This window comes from Ciona robusta, chromosome 13, assembly GCF_009617815.1.
Source record: "Ciona robusta chromosome 13, ASM961781v2".
In the NCBI taxonomy this organism is placed as follows: Eukaryota; Metazoa; Chordata; class Ascidiacea; order Phlebobranchia; family Cionidae; genus Ciona; species Ciona robusta.
The window spans coordinates 2,229,757-2,252,038 of record NC_143247.1 but is presented as its reverse complement, the minus strand read 5'-3'; the positions used below and the strand labels follow the sequence as shown (position 1 = coordinate 2,252,038).

The 22,282-nt window shown below is 34.6% G+C and overlaps 3 protein-coding genes across 7 annotated transcripts; 1 reads left to right on the top strand and 2 right to left on the bottom strand.

Moving 5' to 3' along the window:
* Nucleotides 1-841: 841 nt before the first annotated feature.
* Nucleotides 842-7,660, bottom strand: LOC149725751 (uncharacterized). 2 transcript variants are annotated; one of them, XM_089891035.1, is made up of 5 exons: nt 7,501-7,660; nt 6,435-6,561; nt 5,106-5,192; nt 4,266-4,404; nt 842-2,028 (listed from the first exon to the last, which is right to left on the bottom strand). In XM_089891035.1, the coding sequence occupies exons 2-5, from the start codon at nt 6,559-6,561 to the stop codon at nt 1,863-1,865; spliced, it is 519 nt and encodes a 172-aa protein (XP_089747161.1). In that variant the 5' UTR covers nt 7,501-7,660; the 3' UTR covers nt 842-1,862. The 2 variants fall into 2 exon arrangements, with proteins under 2 accessions (XP_089747161.1, XP_089747162.1); XM_089891036.1 differs by lacking the exon at nt 5,106-5,192.
* Nucleotides 7,661-9,137: 1,477 nt separating this feature from the next.
* Nucleotides 9,138-18,706, bottom strand: LOC149725750 (uncharacterized). 2 transcript variants are annotated; one of them, XM_089891026.1, is made up of 8 exons: nt 18,565-18,706; nt 14,417-14,593; nt 13,948-14,175; nt 13,448-13,588; nt 12,867-13,071; nt 11,794-11,900; nt 11,028-11,114; nt 9,138-10,958 (listed from the first exon to the last, which is right to left on the bottom strand). In XM_089891026.1, exons 2-8 carry the CDS (start codon nt 14,586-14,588, stop codon nt 10,888-10,890), a joined length of 1,011 nt encoding a protein of 336 aa, XP_089747152.1. In that variant the 5' UTR covers nt 14,589-14,593; nt 18,565-18,706; the 3' UTR covers nt 9,138-10,887. The 2 variants fall into 2 exon arrangements, with proteins under 2 accessions (XP_089747152.1, XP_089747151.1); XM_089891025.1 differs by lacking the exon at nt 18,565-18,706 and adding an exon at nt 14,863-14,983.
* Nucleotides 17,403-22,048, top strand: LOC149725749 (low-density lipoprotein receptor class A domain-containing protein 2-like). 3 transcript variants are annotated; one of them, XM_089891022.1, is made up of 8 exons: nt 17,403-17,556; nt 18,579-18,744; nt 18,983-19,080; nt 19,279-19,410; nt 19,942-20,157; nt 20,485-20,711; nt 21,134-21,281; nt 21,911-22,044. In XM_089891022.1, the coding sequence occupies exons 1-8, from the start codon at nt 17,484-17,486 to the stop codon at nt 22,042-22,044; spliced, it is 1,194 nt and encodes a 397-aa protein (XP_089747148.1). In that variant the 5' UTR covers nt 17,403-17,483. The 3 variants fall into 3 exon arrangements, with proteins under 3 accessions (XP_089747148.1, XP_089747149.1, XP_089747150.1); XM_089891023.1 differs by having other exon boundaries at nt 17,404-17,556; nt 21,134-21,270; nt 21,911-22,048; XM_089891024.1 differs by lacking the exons at nt 17,403-17,556; nt 18,579-18,744 and adding an exon at nt 18,773-18,914.
* The last annotated feature ends 234 nt before the right edge of the window (nt 22,049-22,282 follow it).

The window sequence follows — 22,282 nt, the reverse complement described above, 5'->3', positions numbered from 1 at the left end:
TCAGACTGCAATGTCATATTTTATAAATACTTAGTCATTTTAAAATCGACTTAAAATATAAATACTGTATACACCTAACAGAATTGGTAAATCGATATTTAGTAGGGTGGGGAAAGATGGGACACCTTTTTGTTAATTCGAGACCTGTTACTATTCGGTAGTAAAAGAAAATGTAAAGCATTATAAAACCGTATCCTCACGGTTTCCATAGACCGTTGTTAATTGTTTAAAATACGATCAGAATGTTTGAATATTATGTGCTAAAGATGTCCCGTCTTACCCCATAGTAGTATACACCTGGCAGCAACAACATATTCTGATTGTATCAGACTACTAACCTCTGTAATATATCTTGTGTTTCAGCTGTTTAATCTAATCTAACTTAAACTGCATGTAAAAGCGTAGCTAACTAAAAACTCATTCTACAAGCAAGACTAATAACGAATGAAGAAACGCCGGATTTTCAAGATTTTCTCATTTTTTTAAAACTTTTCCCGCTCCTCCTCGGAAAAAAAAACGAAGATAAAGTAAAAAGAAAGAAACAAACTATACTCTGCTCCATGGAAAAGCGGTAAACGCGCCTGCCTTCGGCGCAGAGTCTACTGATTCAAGCAACGCTGCTACCATTGTGGGCGTATGTGTCCTTGGGCAAGATACTTATAACGGTAGTTGTCCTAACCCAGTGGTCACCAATGAGTTTTCCAAATTGTCAGCCCAAAATAGTTACCTACAAAGTTACATAAATGGTAACTCGTAAGCGGGCAAGAGGTGTATAAAACAGAACACCCGTGTTATAACTCTGCCATTGCCCCGCTACGCGAGGATAAACCAATTACATTCATTTTTGGAAAGTAGGGTGTTTTATTCCAGAAAACACGCCTGCTAAACGTATTAGCAGACGGGCATACTTATATATTAACGTTAAAAACCGGTTAATACAAATAAAAACAACGCCGACTAAAAATTAAATGGATAAAAACAGAGAACACAAATATTTAAACGAAAAAAAAGTCCAAAAAAGCATTTCAATAATTTTTAGGAAAATTAAAATAATTGAAAAAAAAGTTAATTTTAGCAAATTCATTAAAAAATAATTATTTTGTTCGTAATTTTAGTATATCACCATGCAGAATTAATTTTGTGTGTTTGAGAATTGTAATTTAGGACAATTTTAGGCAAATTTAAGCACGAACGAAATTTCTGAAAAAATGACGCACCAAAAATGATGTTTTAGTAGTCAAATAGCAAATTAAAAAAATTTGAGCATGTTTTTGAAAAAAAATAATATATTTTTTTGCGGTTTTTAATTGTTGTTTATATTTTCCGCGTAGCAAAAATGCTGTATATAGTTTTGTGTGATTTTTTTGTGTTTTTTTTAACACGCAACAAAAACGCTACAGTTTTTATCCGGTAGATGGAGGTATAGAGCAAGTCGCTCGACCACGTTAAACTACTACAATACACAGTTGTGACGTAACAACCCCGATTATAACGTAACTAAAACTAATAATACATGAAGTCACGAAACACGGGAATAAATTGACGCAATAAGAAAATAGAAATGTTATAAAATATATTTTTTTCTAAATTTTAAAAACGGTCGCGTATGTACAGACAAGTATCTACATCAAAAACACTAAAAATTTTAACAAAATCGAATTATTTTTAAAACAGTAAAATTTCGAAAACTTGAAATTTTTAAATCATTAATAAAAACAAAAAAATATTTTTATCGAAAAAAAATATCGGAAAAAATAAATTTCGAAATTTTTTGTAAGGTAAAAGGAACAGAACAAGGGCAATTGTGACGTAACAACACACGACGACTAGTACAACGATTGACTAATTTGTGAGAAAGTGAATTAACACCTCTTGCGGGGCTGGTGTACGATTTGACGCATCTTCTGCATTGCTTTGTTGCTGCGTGCTACGTCGCGTTTGATTTGGTTGCTGCGGTGCATTTGGGAGATAACGCATGACGCTTGACGCGACGCACGGCGGTGGCTACGACGCAACGAAGTCGGTGCTCTGTAAAATAAATGAATATTTTAAAAAAACAGATCACGCATCAAAAAACGCATGACGCACATACTATACATCATACAAAAAAAAAACACACATATTAGTAGGGTATGGTGGGAAAAACGGAACACCTTTAGCACATAATATCCAAATATGTTAAACAATTAAAACGGTCTATGGGAGCCGTGAATATATACGGTTTTATAATTCTTTGAATGTTCTTGGTTTACTACTCGAAAAAAGAAAATCGAAAAAAAAAGCTGTCCCATATTCCCCTACCATACTATAATGTTAAAAAGGTTGGAAAGCGCATTATGTTTGTTGAATAAATGCGCATTACGTTTTACGTAACATATTGTAAAAGTAATTACAATAACATACGAATAGCAGGACGACTTAAAAAAGCAATTACTGTTAAAGTGGCAATTAAATCCCGTAACAGCTTTGCAAGCTACAATATAAATATTGATCGCCGAATGCCAAGTAAGACCGTGTACGTGGCCAGAGCAAGGGCAGTCTTTATAACACAGGTTTTCTGTTTCATACACCTCGTGCCCGCTTACAAGTTACCACGTATGTGACTTATTTATCCTTGCATGCCAGATCAACCATAGTCGTTATAACATGGCTGTTCTGTTTCATACACCTCGTGCTCACTTATGAGTTACTATGTACTTTGTCGGTAATTAATTTTCTTTTTTTTTGTATGTATGGCTGACAATTGTACTGTAGGGTAAGATGGATACCGTTAGCACCTAAATCCCAAATTTTCTAATCGTTTTTTTTTAAACAATTAACAACGCTCTTTTAGAGTCGCGAGGATACAGTTATACAATTATTTAAATTTGCTTTACTACCAAATGGACGGTAAAATGGAATAAAAACACGTCCCAACTAATCTTACCCTACTCTACTTTATATATAACATGTTTTATTGTCCTGCTACCAAAAATAGCTCAAAAAGGATCAAATTTTCGTATATAAGAACGTTGTATGTTTAAAAGACAATACCCTTTTAGAACAATAACTATACAGCTGTTTAAGTAAACCGGATTCGAAACAACGTAATTTAAAATTATGAATAATTCATGGGTCACACGGTAAAGGTATACCTTATAACGTATACCTAGAAAAAGCTGTACAGTTTTATTAAAAAAAATGCATTTTAGTTTTGCGGATTTTTTGGTTTTTTTTTTAAGTAATATTACATTTGATTTTCACATTTTTTATTTATTTTTTTATATATATTTTTGGCTGTACATTTTGAATTTCTGTTTTTATAATGTATATAGTACTGTAGAGTAAGATGAATACCGTTAGCACATAATATCCCATGTTCCCTTATCGTGTTTTTAGAAATACCTTTTAGAGTCGCGAGGATATTGTTATATAATTCTGTAAATATTCTTTGTTTACTTCTAAATAAAACGATAAAAGAGAATAAAAACATGGATTATCTTATCCCACCCTACTATATACAAAACACATGTATTTTACACCAGTTTTGATACGTTTTTTGCGCTACTAAAACTATACTTCCTAAAACAATTACGAATTTTCTGGTGTAAAACAAAAAGTTACAGAACCAATTTTAAAAGGCGTATATACTATGTGTCTGCTGTATTACATTATAGAGTGACAGACCATTTAGAAAACGCGTCTTATATTAGAAGCTATAATTGCATGGTGTTAAAGCGTTCGGGTATAATTACGGGTGTCAAACTGTAAGACATATGTGACCGTTTAAAGCGCCCTAATAGACAAGTATGGTAAAGTGTCCTTATATAGCGAGAGAGTCTTTTACTGCTTAGATAGCTCTTTGTGTAGTTATTTAAAGGTCCAAAATAGTAGCGTAAAATTACCCTTTCTATTCTATATGGGTGAGGTCCTACAGTAAGGCATGCCACGGGACCTGAGATTTAGGCCAGAGTTGGCCCATTACCCCAACATTGTATATGCACATTCTATTCTATATTGGTGAGGTCTTACAGTGTGGCACGCCATGGGACCTGGGATTTAAGCCACAGTTGGCCTAATACGTGAAAGTTGATACGTCTTTTTGGCGTGATGTTTTACAATAAATAAATGCGACCAAAAAACGATTTTTTAACGCTATAAGAATAAACGTTTTTAAAAGCCAATGATAAAAGCATCAGCGTACACAGCGGATAAAGGACATTGCCACGTAACTTTAGTTCTTTGTTATATATAGTTTAACAATGCTATTGTTACGACATACTCACCCTTTGTGACGTTGTACAGAACGAGATTCGGTTTTGTTTTTAGGTTCTTCTGATGGTTCTGCTGGCTTTACGAACATGCTAGGGTGTTCTATTAGCAGATTTTCTCTCGCGTTTAAGGCGCCGACGTGCATGCTAGCTTCTGTAATATAAATGATTAAGTTAGCGCCGAAATTTGGCGCAAAAAGGGTAAATTTTTAAACGCAAAAATCCCATTTTACCCCATAGCACGTCCTGTTTTACTCCATAGTAGTATCTGTTCGGGTATTTAATTTGTTCAGTTTTAAAAAGTGCTATTTGGAATGTAGTACTGTATTGTAAAATGAATTATAGCATGTTTAATACACTTTTTGGTCTATAAAGCTATGATTTTATAACTATTTAGTTATAAAACCAGGCAAAAATTCACACGAGAATTTTGAATTACATGCAATAAGTCCACATGCTTGTAAAATAAAATAAAGGATTTTGTGTCCTAACAGCCTGAATGAATGAATGGGTTACGTAATGGTATAGCAATAATATTTTCAAAGAGCTTGTTCAAACAAACAGCCCTTTGTAAATGTAAGGATTAAAATACCGTTCTTTTTTCAAGCGGTACTGTAAAAATTGCTTTTTAAAACAATTTTAAAGGAATTTAATACGCTATTAGTTTTATTTTCAAATCGTGCACGCGATAGCAGATATCTGTATTTAAAAAACTTAATAAAATTTTTACAAAAAAAAATAAAATTGTGTAAAAAACATTGTTAAACAAAAAAAAACTTTATAAAAAAAATTAAAAAAACGTGTAAAAAACACTTATTATATATTTTTTTTGCGGAAATTTTGAATTTTTTTAACCTGCAGTAAAGCAAGGCGGAGGTGTTATAAGCCAACTGTGTTCTATCCTTGGAGAGGGTGGTGGAGTTGGGTAGTTGCTTTGGGCATCTGTGTAAAACCACCAGCTTTTAACACAGGGGAGCCAAAAAAATTGCGAAAAACGAAAACAGTAAAAAATACCAAAAGTTATAATTAATATTTTCAAAAAAACACACTAAAAAATTAAAATGGGCAAAAAATGCAAAAAAAAAGAACAAGAACTATTTAAAAAGTGTAGTGTTATTTAGTAAAGGCAGATAAAGTTTAAAAACGAAATATAAGGTAAATAAATGGAAAAATAAAATTTAAAGAAGCGTCTTAGGCTAGCTTTTGTAAAAAAATAACAGTACTGTACCAGTGCTGATATCTATTTTAAAATTTAAAAATCGGACAATTTTTAACCCATTTCTACCCAAATAATAAAAAATATATGTTTAAACTATATTACCTAATATTTTATAATTTTCTACAAAATCTGGTACTTCAATTTTCATCTGGTATGAAACAGAACAACAGACTGAATAATAAAATTGATTTTTTTGCCAATAATCCTCTGGTGTATAAAGAACAAATGAATTCATATTGATTTTTTAGTTAAATAGGCCAAATAAAAACAGATGGTATTACAGTAAACCTTACTATAAAGTATAGGCATAAGATTTTACAGTTTTAAGGGCAAAAATGGCCAAGTTGTCCAAAAATTATAGAATTTTGTAATTAGTATTACAACAAAACACTTGATACAGTATAGGCTTAACTTTAAAAAAAAAACAAGGCAAAAATGGCCAAAATAATGTAAATATTAAAAACAGCTATACAACCTAATAGTCGCATTAGTATATTGCTAATTCAAAGCTTATAACCCAGTCAGAATGACGTATATGTTTTACCCATTACTAAATCTACATTGTCTTTTAAAATAGAAATTTGCTAAGAAATGGTCCAACTGTTGCCCAATTTCAAAGAACTGGTTTGTAAAATTAGACTGTGCCTTTTGAATTTAGTTATGAGACAACTAAATCGATGTAAGAAATATAAAATATTTATTTTGAGAGAAAAATAAGGAAAATTAGGATATTTTAGTGCATTGAAAACACCTGTAATTTTAAACAATAAATTATTGCCATGTAAAACATATAAAAAAGACAATTTTAATATAAAAAAAACATTTTCGTCTGTTTGAAACACCTTTAAATTCATACAACACAATAAAAACTTTAAAACAAGTTTTTTTTTCGTGCGAAAAAAAAAAAGTGCATTTAAAGATTTTTAAATACACACACACATGCGGTAAATTTAGATTTGACTTACCATTTTGGTTTTCTAAATCCACTAATGTCCAGTCACCAGTTTCTTTAGTTATAAACGACAAATTGTCATCTACTACAGGGGTATCATTGCTGCCAAACCCAGCCCAGTATGCAATAGTATTAAGCATCTAAAACATAATTAAAAGTTATTTAAAAAATAGGCGTAATTTTCAGGGTGACTGGGGGGAATGTTACCCCACTTATTTTTAAAAAAAGCATATTAAAAATTTAAACATATTTTTTAAGCATCTAAAACTTATATAAAATTTAGGCATCTAAAACATAATAGAAATTTAAGTGAAAATAGGCGTAATTTTCGGGGTGCCTGGGGGGACAGGCTTCCCAACTTTTGAAAAAGAGGTAATATATTTTAGCACCACAAGTGTTAAATTTCAGGGGTGCCTGGAGTGACATGTTACCCCACTTTTTTAAAAAAAGAGGTGACATTATATATTTAGAGTCCCAATTTTACCCTGCTGTTAGGTGTCTATGCAAACAAGCAGATCCAAAGTATATTGCATTCACCATATTAATCAATGAGGTTCCCTATGTTTGACAACTATGAGTGTTACTGTATTTTAACAATGTCATCTCAGATTTTACCCTGCTGTTAGGTGTCTATGCAAACAAGCAGATCCAAAGTATATTGCATTCACCAAATTAATCAATGAGGTTCCCTATGTTTGATGACTATGAGTGTAACTGTACTTTAGCAATGTCACCCCAGATTTTACCCTGTTGTTAGGTGTCTATACAAACAAGCAGAGCCAAAGTATATTGCATTCACCACATTAATCGATGAGGTTCCCCAACTTTTATATAACTGTATTTGTTTTATTAGATATCCGCTATACAAAAAACAATAACCTTGAATTGGTTGCACCACTTTTCACAGGTGTTTATATAAGTTAAGTTGTATTTGACTAACCCTTCAGTATTTTTAACAGCTAGTTTTACAAAGTATCAACAAAAAAATAACATTAAACTAATTACACAACTTTTCACAGGTGTTTAAAATTTACAAATAAAAATAATTAAAAAAGAAAATAATAAATATTTTTACTAACCTTTTTGAATTAAATCCCTTTTAAAATGGTAACAGCTACAATTTTTTTATACAACAACAAAAAGTTAGCGCCCATGCAATAGATACTTCAATGCGACTGTTTCTCTGCCTCGCCCAAACTGCAGTATGGCCTTTGTTGAGATGCCTTGTTATTATTGATCAGCTGGGAACTACGTCACGAAATTTGAACCAATCACAGACGACCGCAGAGCGTCGTTCGTGAGCACTGAAGCGTGAAGGACGCGAGACAATAACAAAGGCCTCGAGTCGCTCGGTTCTAGCCCGCGACAGTATTAAAAATTTAGGCAATCGTAAACCGAAAATTACGTTTTATTTTGCGTAATATGTCAATAAATGCGTATATTATAATTTTTTAAATAAAATTAGGTATTTATAACGAATAGCTGAAGTCGCTCGGTTCTAGAACGCAACGGTATCGAAAATATATAGCACTAATAAAGCGCAAATTTTGTAAACTTATTTAAAATTTCTGCGTACTGTCACAAAATGTTATGGAAAATTTAAATTTAATAAAATTAACTGTAAATTGCAAAGACTACAGCGATCGGTTCTGGTCCGCGGCGGTATTTTAAATTAATCACTCGTAAAAAAAATTCATGCAAAATTTAATAAAATTACCATCTAATCTGCGTATTATCCGTAATAATTAACAAAAGTGTCTGAAACCGCTATAAAGCGTCTATATATGTCGAAATTCGAACACGAGGACACGCCCTATTACAAATCATGGTGCAATTAAAACAATTATTACTTATGTGCACGCAATAGTACAAAAAAAGGATTTTTTACGAAATTTTTCGTAACAGTTTGCCTAAAATCGTTACAGAGCGAAAAGTCGTGAAAAAAAGTTTAACTTTTTTGTTCTGGCCCTTTAAAAAGCTGCACAATTTGGCCCAAGACCACGCACGATACATAAGAGTAGCATGCGCTGTGCCATACCGGTATAACCTGGATTAAACCAGTTCCTATTTTGGGAGAGTTGAACTTTGGTCGGGTTTAACCGATCAGCTGTTTCGCACGTTATCTGACATTAGCGGTTATTGGTTTTCGAAAACTCGTATAGTACTGTGGGGTAAGATGGATATCGTTAGCATGTAATGTCCCATATTTCATAATCGTGTTTTTCTACAATTAGTTTTTTTTGGTCGTGAGGATACAGTTATGTAATTGCAATATAAAGTAATACTACTTTTATATTATGCTGACTGAATGAATGAATGCAACTTTTATCCTCGTGTGGCGAGGCAATGACAGTCGTTATAGCACTGGTGTTCTGTTTCATACACCTTGTGCCAGCTTATAAGTTACCACGTATGTAACTTTGTGGGTGATTATTCTGTTATTTTTTGTAGTGTACGGTCAACAATTTAATAAAGCAAATCTACTGTAACACTATAATTTTTCGAAAAAATGTCATTTTCTGCCACGTCAAATAATTTTTTGTTTTGTTATTACTGCGTTATGCGTCAGCACATAAACATAATGACAATTATCACGTAACAATGACGCTGCACTGTGCATCCTAAATCTCATGACTACACGCTGCGTATTATAATATAACAATTGAGATTTCTTCGAAAAACAAAGTCGTTCGTTTGCGAAAAAAATAAATCGGTGTTGTTGTTTTTACACTAAGTAGTTTATTTATTATTTGTTCATGCGTTTAAAAAACGGCTTTGTACAATAGTAACAGCGGTATTATAAATAACAAACAGTGTACCGGTTCGTGAGATAAACGACAAACAGTGTACCGGTTGGTGGGATAAACGACAAACAGTGTACCGGGTTTTAAAATAAACGACAGACAGTGTACCGCAATAAAAACTACAAAAGTTAAATAGGAAATTTAACTAGCCAGACAGTTGTATTTTTATATAGTATGTTGGGGTAAGATGGTGCACGATTTTATTCTTTTTATTGTCCCATTTGGAAGTAAACAAAGAATATTTACAGAATTATATAACCATATCTTAACGACTTTAGAAAAGCGTTGTTAATTGTTAAAAACAGGATTAGGAAATATGGGACAATGTGCTAACGGTATCCATCTTACCCCACCCTACTACACAAAAAACGTAAATTTGTTTTTAATGCATATTTATACAATTGAACGCATTACGTTTTAAAATACAACTTAAATTCATATTATTACGTCACAATTTACGCTGTTACGTATTGACCCACAAAGGCCACACAGAAACTAGTACCATGACGCAATAATGTGTCATTGTGTTTTTAGCACAATTAATCACGCATAATCTAAATTTAGACGTCATAGTTAACATTGTTAATACACAATGGCCGAAAAACGTCACAATACCGCCATGACTAAACGAAATTTTGTTCAGAAAATACATTTTTAATCTAAATTAGGCAATTTTTGGAAGATTTTTTTTAACTTATGGGGAAAAAAATGGGTAAAGTAGTTTAATTTTATAGTTTAAGGTAGATAACTTCAGCTAAACGAAAATTTCGTTTAAAAAAAACAACATTTTTTAGTAAATAATGCTAAGTTTGGTCATTTTTCGGCCCATTTCCTACTATGTAGGTAAAAAAATGAGTAAAATACATTATTTATATAGTTTAATAAGATGTATAACTGTTTATAAACAAAAATTCCGTTTAGGAAAAGACATTTTTTAGTAAATTAGTGCAAAGTTGGGGCATTTTGGTAGTTTTCTTAATACATATGGTGAAAAATGGGTCAACGAACCCCTAATTAAAAAACGAGGTAGCTAATTCAAACTCAACTTGATATAAAAACAACGATTTTGTGTTTAAACTATTATAGGCGCTACCAGCAAGTATAAAATAACAACTAAAAACGTTAAAATACACATTTTTTTAAACGAAGTAAATTGATCTTAACAGACAAAAACAGACATATTTTTATTTCACAATTGTAGAAAATGTTGTAAAAAATAATAAAATAACGACAAAAAACATAAAAAACAAACTTAAATACATAAATACCTTTCAAAATTCATGAACTTTTATTTTAAATCAAAAAATGAGAAAACGGAGATATTTTTTGCTACATATGTAAGAAATTGTGTTGTAAATTCTAAACAGGCAAAAACAGGTATATTTTCCATTTAACAAATGCCATATTTTCATTGTGCAGATATGCCTAAATACATATAGTAGGGTGGGGTAAGGCGGGACACCTTTAGCGCATAATATTCAAATATTCTAATCGTGTTTTAAACATTTAACAACGGTCTATGGGAGTTGTAAGGATACGGTTTTATAACTCTTTGAACGTTATTTGTTTACTACTAAATGGGACGGAAAATAGAATGAAAAAGTGTCTCATTTTCCCCCCCCTCTACCATATATTTTCCCATTACAAATGTAGACTTTCTTTTTAGATCGCAAATATATGCGACTCTTTGCGTATCCCGCCAGGCAGGCCTTCCATAGTATTTCCACCTACGTCTGTGACGTCACAGAGATAATTAAAAGTGATTCTGACGCACTTCCGAAAATTTTTAAACTGCTACATACCTGTATTTGGAAGTGATTCACTAAAAACACCGTTCGTTTGTCCGGATTGTGACGTAACAGGACCTGGCTGTGACGTAACAGGAGCATCTACAATAAAAACGAGATACTGTATATATGGTTGAAAGAATGAATGTAACTTATTTATCCTCGCGTGGCCGGGAAGCGACAGTTATTATAACACGGGTGTTCTGTTTCATACACTTCATTTCCGCTTACAAGCTACCACGTAGGTAACTCTGTGGGTGTTTTGTTTTCTCTATTTTAAAGATAGTTAATTATTACAAAATATTGGATTTTATGCGCTAACGGTATCCATCTTACCCAACAGTATACTATATAACACAGCCAAGAAATTTTTTGAAAAAGTTTCAAAATAAAAACAATAGCAATTGTGACGTAACACAACTTGTATTGTATACATCACAATAGCTGTGTTGTGCCGTGTAATTTTACGTCATATCCGCTAAAACAACTGACGTCATAATATACAGAAAACCTACTAAGTAATAATTTCAAAACAACATAACAAAAAACAATAACACATAATTAGACTACATTAAAAGCATGTAAAAAGTGGTGCAACCAATTTAAGATTATTGTTTTGTTGAAAATTTGTAAAATTAGCTGTCAAAAATACTGAAGTGTCGGTCAAATACAACTTAACTGATATAAAAACCTGTGAAAAGTGGTGCAACCAATTCAAAGTTAATGTTTGTTAGCGCATATAGACACGGCAAAACGCAAAATTAATAACAATAGCAATTACCTTTTGGTATTTGTGATGCATCTGATGCTACCTTAGATTCAGAACAACACGTAAAAGTACCGCCGCTGGGACTCGAACCGGTAGGCTTCTGACATAATCCGTGTTTTCTGCGAACGAAAAGATAATAATATTAGATATTTTTGTACTGTTTTTATTTGTAGTGAATATTTCGGCAGATTATAAGCTATAGAAATCTTATACGCGAGACAAACATAGTGTATTCATACACCTTATGCTCACTGTTGAGTTATAACATGGGCGTCTTCTTATACATCAGACACACATGGTGTATTCATACACCTCATGCTTACTGTCAAGTTATAACATGGGTGTCTTCTTATACACCAGACACACATGGTGTATTTATACACCTCATGCTCACTGTCAAGTTACAACACGGGTGTATTATTACACAATATGCCAACACAGCATTTTTAAACGACTTTTAAATTATCTGCTTATCAGTTACCACTGGGTTGAAGCAATTACAGTTTAAGTGTCTGCCAAATGGGTTTAACCATTAAGCAGACGGGGCATTTAGTATTGCTTAATCAGCGTTAACAGCAGCATATAGTTTAACAAAGACATAACAATTTACCAATTACTTACACACAAATAAAATAACCTCTTTATTGAAAATCGGTTTAAATTGGAAAATACTGCATTAAACTTGTATCAGTACAAGAAAAAGCAGGTAAAACTAGATAAAACCAGTTAAAGTGGTCAAACAAACTAAAAACCTAAAATATACGAGACGAAATTCGGTGCCAAAAATAAATGAATGAATATATCTTATTTGTCTTCGCGTTGCGGGGCAACGACAGTCGTTATAACACGGGTGTTCTGTTTCACACACCTCGTGCACGGTTAACTATATATGTAACTTTATAAGTGATGGTTTTTTAAACCTATCCCTTCTATGCTAATAATATACCTGCAGAATGGTATATGTTAACAACAGCCGTTGTAACACGGGTGTTCTGTTTGATACACCTCGTGCCTGCTTACGAGGTACCACATATATAACATTGTGGGTAATTTTTAACTTTTGCTAAGAGTATATATAAATATACCTGCAGAATGGTATGTGTCTCCAAGCGCCGCACCGCCATGTAAGGTACCCAGGTCTCCACAGTAACCAGTAAAACAAGTAGGCGCCAACCAGGCCCAAAGTCACCCATGCAATCCATAATAAACTTGGTGAATCGCTTTCAGGCGCTCCTGGCGGTGTAAGGGCCATTCCGGGAGCTGTAGTCATTACAACAGTCGTCGTTGGCGCTGTGATGTAATATAGAATAAATGAATGAATGTTATTTATTCGTATGTCGCGGGGTAATGAGAGTCGTTATCAATTTTAGATTGTCTCCAAGCCGTTATACCACGGGTATTCTGTTTCATACACCTCGTGCCTGCTTACATTGAGCCTCGAACGCATATTTTCCGGGCTATTGGCGCGCCAATACTGTCATAAGCTAGTATACGTCACGATCATATATACGTCATATACCATTACGTCTTGCCACCATACGTCATGATACCATATCATAATCATACTTACTGTCCCATCTCTCCCCACGTACGTCCCGTATTGCCCCTAGGTGTGTCCCATCTTATCCCAACCTACCACAATTCTATACACTGTAGTTATACTTACTGGAGCAGTTGCCAGGCGGGCCTCTGCTGTTGTCCGAAAAATCTCCGCAATTATTTATCAGTGTGACGTCACATCGCCCCGCTGGGTCGACGCAGCGACCGTTCGCGCACGGAAATACGGACGGATCGTCGCTACAGTTAACTGTATGTAATAATAGGTAAGGATTAGGATATATATATATAAGTTTAATGCTAAAAAAGGAATGTTATTTGTTTATCCTAGCGGTGGCAGGGAAATGATAAAATTTATAACACGGGTGTTCTGTTTCATACACCTCGTGCCCGCTTACGAGTTGCAATTTATGTAACTTTATGGGTAATTTTTCCCTCTTTTTTGAAGAAAATGCCGTTAAATTTCTTGCCCAAGGACACATACGCCCAAAAATTTAGCAGCGTGAAACCTGTTACTATTTATCACGTAATTTCAGGTTTCAAATCTTTTTTTACAGTTAAGGGCCCTAGGTTCAAACCCGTACTCAGTAAGTCAAAAAACTCTCTCACCGGCGTCGGTAAACGACGTGTACTGCGCTGTAAAGTTAAAAATGGTCCCATTTCCGCCAGTGCTCATAGCTTCTATCGTCATTCTATCGCCGGTCGAGAGATATTCTGTCCTGTCCAAAACCCCGCATGTTAAAGGTAGAATTTGGGTGAGACCATCGCTGTCTAGTAACTGTACGTTAGCGGCGCCGCAGCCGTTTGGATGGTCAATAAAGTTCACTTCTCCCATACCTGTGACGCCATAAAGGGCTTTGTTACGTAATAAGAAATGCAAAAGTATGTATTACTTATATATATGGAAAATTGTATTTGAAAAAAATAATTGGATATGAAAAATGAATGTAACTTGTTTATCCTCGCGCGAAGGGGCAATGACAATCGAAAACAACCCATTAGTGACCACTGGGTTGGAGCAATTGCCGGTAAGTGTCTTGCTCAAGAACACATACGCCCACAATGGTAAACTACTAACCTGTGCCAAAATTAAACCGGATACGATGGTTTGCAGTTGCTGCTACCATGGTGTATGAACACGCGGGAAAAAGCGGTGTATACTCGGATACACCCATTGCTACGCCAGGCTGAGCTTGTATGATTTTGCCTGGACCCCTGGGCTCTGTCACGCCGCACGATGTCGGTATCATGACAACTGTGGGAACATAGATCGTTAGCGCCATCTCGCGGATGTATATTTTTACATTTTATTGGTGCAGGTTTTAAACAATATAGTGATTTTAATACAAATCGGTGCCAAAAACAAGTGAATGAATGTAACTTACTTAACCTCGCGTGTGGGTTGCGACAGTCGTTATAACACGGGTGTTCTGTTTCATACACCTCGTGCCTGCTTCTGAGTTACCATATACGTAAAAATTCGAATTCTTACAATAATAAACAATCTATAGAACGTATACATACCCGTATCAATAGCCAAACATGTAGAAATAGATAGGACAAAAGAAAAGCAAAAATTTAACATATTTGTCCGAATTTTAATCCAATAACTGCGACTATAGTTTTCTACATAAAAATGAATAAAATTTTGAAATAAAATTGTAGATATTTTTTTGATAGTTAATTTTAAAGTAAATTATAATTTTTTAAATGAATACTCAAAAACTGACTGCCTGAAAAAATTACAAACGAAAAGAAACATAATTCGGCGAAAAAACTTCATTAACGCATAAAATCTAGGCCACATAAAAACAAGAAGAAATTATAAAACTGACATATAAAAACAAGCACAACCTAATTTATACAGCTGATTTTTCCCCTGAATGATAACTACAACGCATTAAGTATACACCCTAAAAAACAAGCTCAATTTTATTTTTATACAACTGATTAAAAAAACAAACACAAAAACAAACATTATACAATTTTACTATTTCTAAACTACGGCACAATTTTAACACAAATTTACACGGTTTTTGACATATACATTTGAATTAGCCGGGACTAAGCGCTCTGTAGAATACAACAGACGCAAAATTAGACAGCGTATGTTAGCGCTAAGTCGTAACACCTCGTAGCTATAACAGTGTTGTTATAATAAGGATTTCGTGTTTTGAAAACTGGCGGCAGCCGACAGGAGTCTCAAAAACGTCTCCAAAATTCGGCGGAATATTTAGAGGCGTGTTACGAAAGCGGGAAGTCGCGTGTCCGGACCATGGCCAGTGTTGCCGGGCATTTTTTCAGTGTTGCCAGCCATTTTTTTCAGTGTTGCCGCGCCTTTTTTATAAGTCGCCAAGTATTATGTTCTAGCGTTTCCAGGTATTTTTAGCCAGTATTTTCGGGCATTTTTGCTGAATGCCCATTATAAAAACGACAAACTATTTTTTATTGTTTTGAAAAAAGGTAACATAGTACTGTGGGGTAAGATGGGTACACATAATTTCCAATAAACCATTTTACCCCAACCTATACCATACATACACAATATACGGCATTTTTAAATATCAATCGGATTAAACATGATATAGCCATCTCAGAATGCTTTCTTCTTTTATCTCTTTGAAGTGGTATACAAACGCTTACAAAGACAAAATTTTAAATCCTAAACCCTGGCCTAAATTTGACCCTGAATAACCCCTAACTGTGCGCTTAAATTTAAACCGCATTTTGCGGTTTAAATTTTATATAGTAGGGTGGGGGAGGATGGGACACCGTAGTATTCCATTTTCTCGTCCCATTTGGTAGTAAACAACGAACATTCAAAGAATTATAAAACCGTATCCTCACGACTTAAATAGACCGTTGTTAATTGTTTAAAACAAGATCAAGATATTTAGATATTATGTGCTAAAGGTGACCCATCTTCCCCCACCCTACAATATTGTTATAATGTTATTTTAAATTAATTGCATGTATAGTGTAAAAAAGCTATAACTACGTTACGAAAAAGTGATAAAAAAACCTCATAAATATTTTCAAAGCCGATTTTTAACAAACCTAATAAAAAACTAAACTCCAAAATACAACATTTCAGGCTAAGTTCTAATACGTACTGATCAGTACTCCAAAAATTCTGCGCTTTTTAGGAAAAAATAATTCCAAAAAAAGATTGAGAACGATTTAATTAGTTTGGACATCTTACGCGTGCTTATGCGCAAATAATACTTAAGTGTTACGTCAGCTGCCTTTGATGCGCGTAACAATAGGCGTATTATTACGTAACTAACTGGACATGCCCATACGGCTAAAATTCAATTTAAAAATTTCAAACAGATAAAAGACATATTTTTGTTTTGATGTAGAAACTAAAAATAGCGTGGTATTTGAAGGTCTTGCTTTTGAGCATCTCAATTGTTATACAAACTTTGATTCTCACTTGTCCTGTTTTGTTAGAACATGGGCGTTCTGTTTTAAACACCTCGTGCCGGCTTACGAGATACCACGTATGCAACTTTGTAGGTAATTTAATTTGAACAACCAATTAGTGACCACAGGGTTAGAGCAATTGCCGTTAAGTGTCTTGCCCAAAGACACATACGCCCACAATGGTAGCAGCATCGAGCATCGTACCCGGTATCCTTCAGTTATAAATCCAAACGCCTAACCACTAAGCTACGGCGCCAAATTTTACAGCCACACAAAGGCATAGCGGTCGTGCTAAGTCAAACGCCTTAAAACAACTTTTTGCGCGAAACTCGATACCCAAAACTTGCCAAAAACAACATTCTTATTGTGACTTTTGACGTGCGCTTTAAAAACTACGACAACTATTGTTAAACCGACAAAAAGAAAAGAAAAATTGAAATTTCGCCGCCTTTTCGGGCTTATTTAACAGTCGCCGTATAGTCACAACACACAAACGAGAAAATGTCGCGAAATTTTCTGTTTTTATAAAACAGAAAATCACTATAGCAATAAAACTGTGTACTATAAACAGGGTAACAGTTGCAGCTAAAAAAAAGTTACAAAAAAACGTTTTTTTTACAACTACACATTTAAACGTGTAAAACTATATGCTATACTAGAAAGACGTCAAATATATTACTCAGAAAATTAGGATTTTTTGCAAAAAATTGCAGGACTATATGATGTATAGAATATTATGTGTTATCTTATGTTCTTTGGCTGTTGTTCAAAAAGCTTCAGGAATCGATACGAGTAAGTGTTACATATCTAAAAGCTCTTGAAAACGCAATACATCATGTAGTATTGTAGTGTAGTATAACGTATTATTACGTATATAGTAGGGTGGGGGAAGACGGGACACCTTTAGCACATAATATCCAAATATCCTGATCGTGTTTTAAACAATTAACAACGGCCTATGGGAGTCGTGAGTATACGGTTTTATATTTCTTTGAATGTTCTTTGTTTACTACCAAATGGTACGTGAAAATAGAATGGTAAGATGTCTCCTCTTTCCCCACCCTACGAGCTGTTATACATATACATTACGTTGGGGTAAGACGGGACACGTTTTAACTCTCTTTTATCGCCCCATTTGGTAGTAAACAAAGAATATTTAAAGAATTATAAAACCATATCCTCACAACTCTTAAAGGGCGTTGTTAATTGTTAAAAACACGATCAGGAAATATTGGATTTATTTGCTAACGGTATCCATCTTACCCCACAGTACTATATGGTATTAAAAACATGGGATATTATTATTTACTATCTTATTTTTACCCCATAGTACTATACACACCGGTAGTTTGACGTTAAATATAAAAACACCCAGGACACTAAACGCAACGAAACCTATACGCATCTAACCCAATGGTTACAGGTTCTAGTCGCTGGTACCGTTGTGGACGTATGTGTCCTTGGGCAAGACACGGCAATTGCTCCAGCCCAGTGATAACCAATTGGGTTGCCTAAATTATCAGCCATACATAAAAGGCAATCACCTACAAAGTTATACGTGCTAACTCGTAAGCAGGCACGTTGCCCCGCCATGTGAGGATAAATAAGTTACATACGTGGTAACTTGTAAGCGGACACAAGGTGTATGAAACAGAACACCCGTGTTATAACGACTGTCGTTGCCCCACCACGCGAGGATAAAGCAAGTTACATTCATTCAATCATATACAAAGTTATATGTTCTCGTAAGCGGGCACGAGGTGTATAAATACGCATATCCATAACATAATAAATGCTTACCGATTGACCTTCAGTTGACCTCATCACGGGCGGCCAATGTGGAGTGACGTCACAGCTGCAGGGCGGGATAGTCGTTTCACATCAACCAATAGACGTGCTTCCCCCAATTTCAAATGATATAACGTGTTTTTTTACCATGCGAGCTGTGAAATTTCGACAGAGGATACGTTTCACTTTTCTGTAAGTAATAAATGGTTCGGTAATTTGACAGTGAGCATGAGGTGTTTGAATATACCATGTGTGTCTGGTGTATAAGAAGACACCATGTTATAACTTGACAGTGAGCATGAGGTGTTTGAATACACCATGTGTGTCTGGTGTATAAGAAGAGACCATGTTATAACTCAACAGTGAGTATGAAGTGCATAAATACACCACACACACATATACATATTTAAAACAATCTTTTTGTTTCTAGGCATTTCTCACTGACTCCTACAGACTGTGCTGTTTCAAACCTTACAATATATGATGGCTTGAATGACTCGTTCCCTATAATTTCCACCATATGCCCAAGTATGGTAAAATGTTCTATTCTATATGGGTGAGGTCCAGCATTAAGGTATGGGGTCTAGGATTTAAGCCAGAGTTGGCCATTACCCCAACACCCATAGTGCTTCCGCATGGACCTTACCAGTTTAAGGCTTTAATTGCTACCATTGCAGGCGTGTGGGTCTTTTCATTCATTCATTCTTAAAACTTAAAAATTTTTAGCGGACAGTATTGCAGCAAGGGAATTTGTAAGCACGAGTTTTTGGATGACATTAAAACTGGTTGTAACCAGAATTTCTGCTCCGCCGACAGCCAATTTCACTGGATTTTGGAATGGCTTTACACCAGATCGATGTAAGAATATATACCTAATTTTTACGAGTGTATGGATTTTATAAAATAACCAAAAGTAGCACACTGGGTGTTGGGGTAATTAACTATTTTATTATACATGGGTGAGTTCCTACAGAGTGGCACTCCATGCGGCCTGAGATTTGCTGTAATTCATTAGCAACCACTGGGTTAAAGCAATGTCCGTTAAGTGTCTTGCCCATTGGGCGTATGTGTCCTTGGGAAAGACCCCCAACCACAATTGCTCCAACCTAGTGGTCACTAATGGAAATGGGTTGTCCAAATTGCCAGCCATACAGAAAAAACATTCACCCACAAAGTCACATACGTGGTAACTCGTAAGCGGGCACGAGGTGTATAAAACAGAACTTATTATATAACAACTATCATTACCCCACCATGCAAGGATAATTAAGTTACATTCATTCATACCTTAAAAGCCGACACAAGGTGTATGAAACAGAAGACCTATATTATAACGACTATCATTACCCTATCATTCAAGTATAAACAAGTTACATTCATTCATCACAGCTTCTCCATGCTCCCAGCCAACCGAAGAGCTTCTCTGCGCAAACGGGCGTTGTGTTTTCAATGTTTTAAACTGCGACGGAATTGACTCTTGCGGAGACAATACAGACGAGGGCACAGGACCCCCAACATTTTGTAACCAGACAATTTTAACAACACCACCTATTTCAACTACTTTACCACCATTTATGACACAACCGCCAATAATGACAACGCTAAGTGGGTAACCAGTTTAATATATATTAGGGTGGAAGAAGACGAGATACCTTTAGCACATAATATTCAAAAATCTCATCGTGTTTTAAACAATTAACAACGGTCTATGGGAGTTGTGAGGATACGGTTTTATAATTCTTTGAATGTTCTTGGGGCACTTTATTACTCTATTTTCTCATCCATATCTTCACAACTCCCATAGACCGTTGTTAATTGTTTAAAACAGGATCAGGATATTTGGATATTATGTAGTAAAGGTGTCCCTTCTTCCCCACCCTACTATAAATAATATAGGCTAATTGGTTATCTATAACTTTTGATTTTCTACAGTTACTACAACTACTCCGATACCAATTCCTGGAGTTGTGGGAAAAATTTTCCCAGATTTATCTCCACTATATATTATACTGACACTTGCGTTTGTTATGTTTTCTGTGTTTTTGGTGTACGCGCTTCTGTCTTTTGAGTGTTTCAAAGCATGTATGATGACCTGCTTACATAAATGCTGCTATGCTCTAATCAGACGTAGAAGAAAATGGAAAACTGCAAAAGATAAGGTAAGAATGTGTGTAACTTATTTATTCTTGAGTGGCGGGGCTATGACAGTCGTTATAACATAGTGTTCTGTTTCATGCCCGCTTATGAGTTACCACATATGTACTTTGTGGTTGATTGTTTTTAGGTATAGCTAACAATTTAGACAACCCATAAGAGTCCAATTTTTACTGATATGGCACCCTGGGTGTTAGGGTAATAGACCAACTCTGGATTAAATCCTATGTCCCATGGAGTGCCACATTGCAGGACCTCACCCATATAAATAGAATAGCATCATGGTGTAGACTGTAGATAAATACAATACCATGCTACTAAAAGCCTTTTTTAACCCAAAAATCGTCTGCAACTAAGTTTTCCCTGTTTTGCAGTATTTAAACTGTACATGTTTTAGATATTTATACTGCTAATCCATTTTTTACAGCCCAAAAACCGTTTGCGACGAAAAATCACCCCGGAAAAGGCGCACACCAATATGACTGTTGACAACCTGAGCACTTATGAGATGTCACAGAATGATGTTTCTATGGATATGACAAATGGTTTCGACCAACCGGAGCCGTACGTTACAGGTTTTGCATGAGATTATGACATCATAATTGGTCATTATTGCGCAATAGTTTACATAACTCATTATATGCGATTTGTTTTTTTAATTTTCTGTAAAATCTTGGGTGACTTGGGTGATTGTTAAAATACAGTTACACTCATGGTTGTCAAACATAGGGAACCTCATTGATTAATTTGGCGAATACAATATACTTTAGCTCTGTTTGTTTGTGTAGACACATAACAGCAGGGTAAAATCTGGTTTATAATTACAACAAAGTTGCTACAAGTCCTACAACATTTAACGTCACCACTGCTACATATAAGGTCATGTCACCCAGGCCAACCAACTATATTGTTACGCCTGTGTGCTTAAAGCCTAGCTAAAGTAGCAGCTACTGTATATGTTCTAGCTTAAAAGATCTGATGTTACTATAAAATATTGTCTTAGCCGAACTCGTGACTAGTGCCAAATGTTAAATCATATAAGCACTTTATAACTAGACAGTGGGTGTAACAAATTCATTAACAGATATTCTGAACTATAGCAGACTCAAAGAACTACAACCCTAAAAACCTGTAACTATTTAGAAATTAACAAAACTATAAAAACTTAAGATTCTTCACAATTTTCACCTTTTTCCCATTTTAGGTCCAACTAGTTCCAACACTTTCATAGAAAAACCAAAGTTCCCACTTAAAAAGACTCACTTTAGCATCGCAAAGACAAAGACTGCCAGTCGTTCTTCAATCACTAAAGTCAATCTAGAATTTAAAAGAAAATGAAAGATTCGATTGTGAAAAAAATAAAATAAAGACATTTTGACTTTACATAGTGAGCAGGCATTGTATTTTAAAGGCCCAAAAAACGTTTAATAAAAGAGCTTAAAATTTTAGGGTTTAGCCTGTTTTTAAGTAGTTTTAACAACTGTCGTTTTGTTGCTAATTCCCTTCTTCTTCGCTGTATTATTTTATTTGATCTTTATTATCGTATTCGAAGAGATAAATAAATTTATTGTTCTAT

What these genes read in the sequence shown, in the direction of transcription:
- LOC149725751 (XM_089891035.1), bottom strand. Translation starts at nt 6,561, where the DNA reads ATGCTTAATACTATTGCATACTGGGCTGGGTTTGGCAGCAATGATACC. An exon ending in GGATTTAGAAAACCAAAATG is followed by an intron (nt 5,193 to 6,434) that starts GTAAGTCAAATC and finishes GGTTTTACACAG; the next exon opens with ATGCCCAAAGCAACTACCCA. An exon ending in TCTGTACAACGTCACAAAGG is followed by an intron (nt 2,029 to 4,265) that starts GTGAGTATGTCG and finishes TTTATTTTACAG; the next exon opens with AGCACCGACTTCGTTGCGTC.
- LOC149725750 (XM_089891025.1), bottom strand. Translation starts at nt 14,923, where the DNA reads ATGTTAAATTTTTGCTTTTCTTTTGTCCTATCTATTTCTACATGTTTG. An exon ending in AGACACATACCATTCTGCAG is followed by an intron (nt 11,901 to 12,866) that starts GTATATTTATAT and finishes TTTCGTTCGCAG; the next exon opens with AAAACACGGATTATGTCAGA. An exon ending in TGAATCACTTCCAAATACAG is followed by an intron (nt 10,959 to 11,027) that starts GTATGTAGCAGT and finishes GTGACGTCACAG; the next exon opens with ACGTAGGTGGAAATACTATG.
- LOC149725749 (XM_089891022.1), top strand. Translation starts at nt 17,484, where the DNA reads ATGATGTATAGAATATTATGTGTTATCTTATGTTCTTTGGCTGTTGTT. An exon ending in AGCTTCAGGAATCGATACGA is followed by an intron (nt 17,557 to 18,578) that starts GTAAGTGTTACA and finishes ATTGACCTTCAG; the next exon opens with TTGACCTCATCACGGGCGGC. An exon ending in GGAAAACTGCAAAAGATAAG is followed by an intron (nt 20,712 to 21,133) that starts GTAAGAATGTGT and finishes CATTTTTTACAG; the next exon opens with CCCAAAAACCGTTTGCGACG.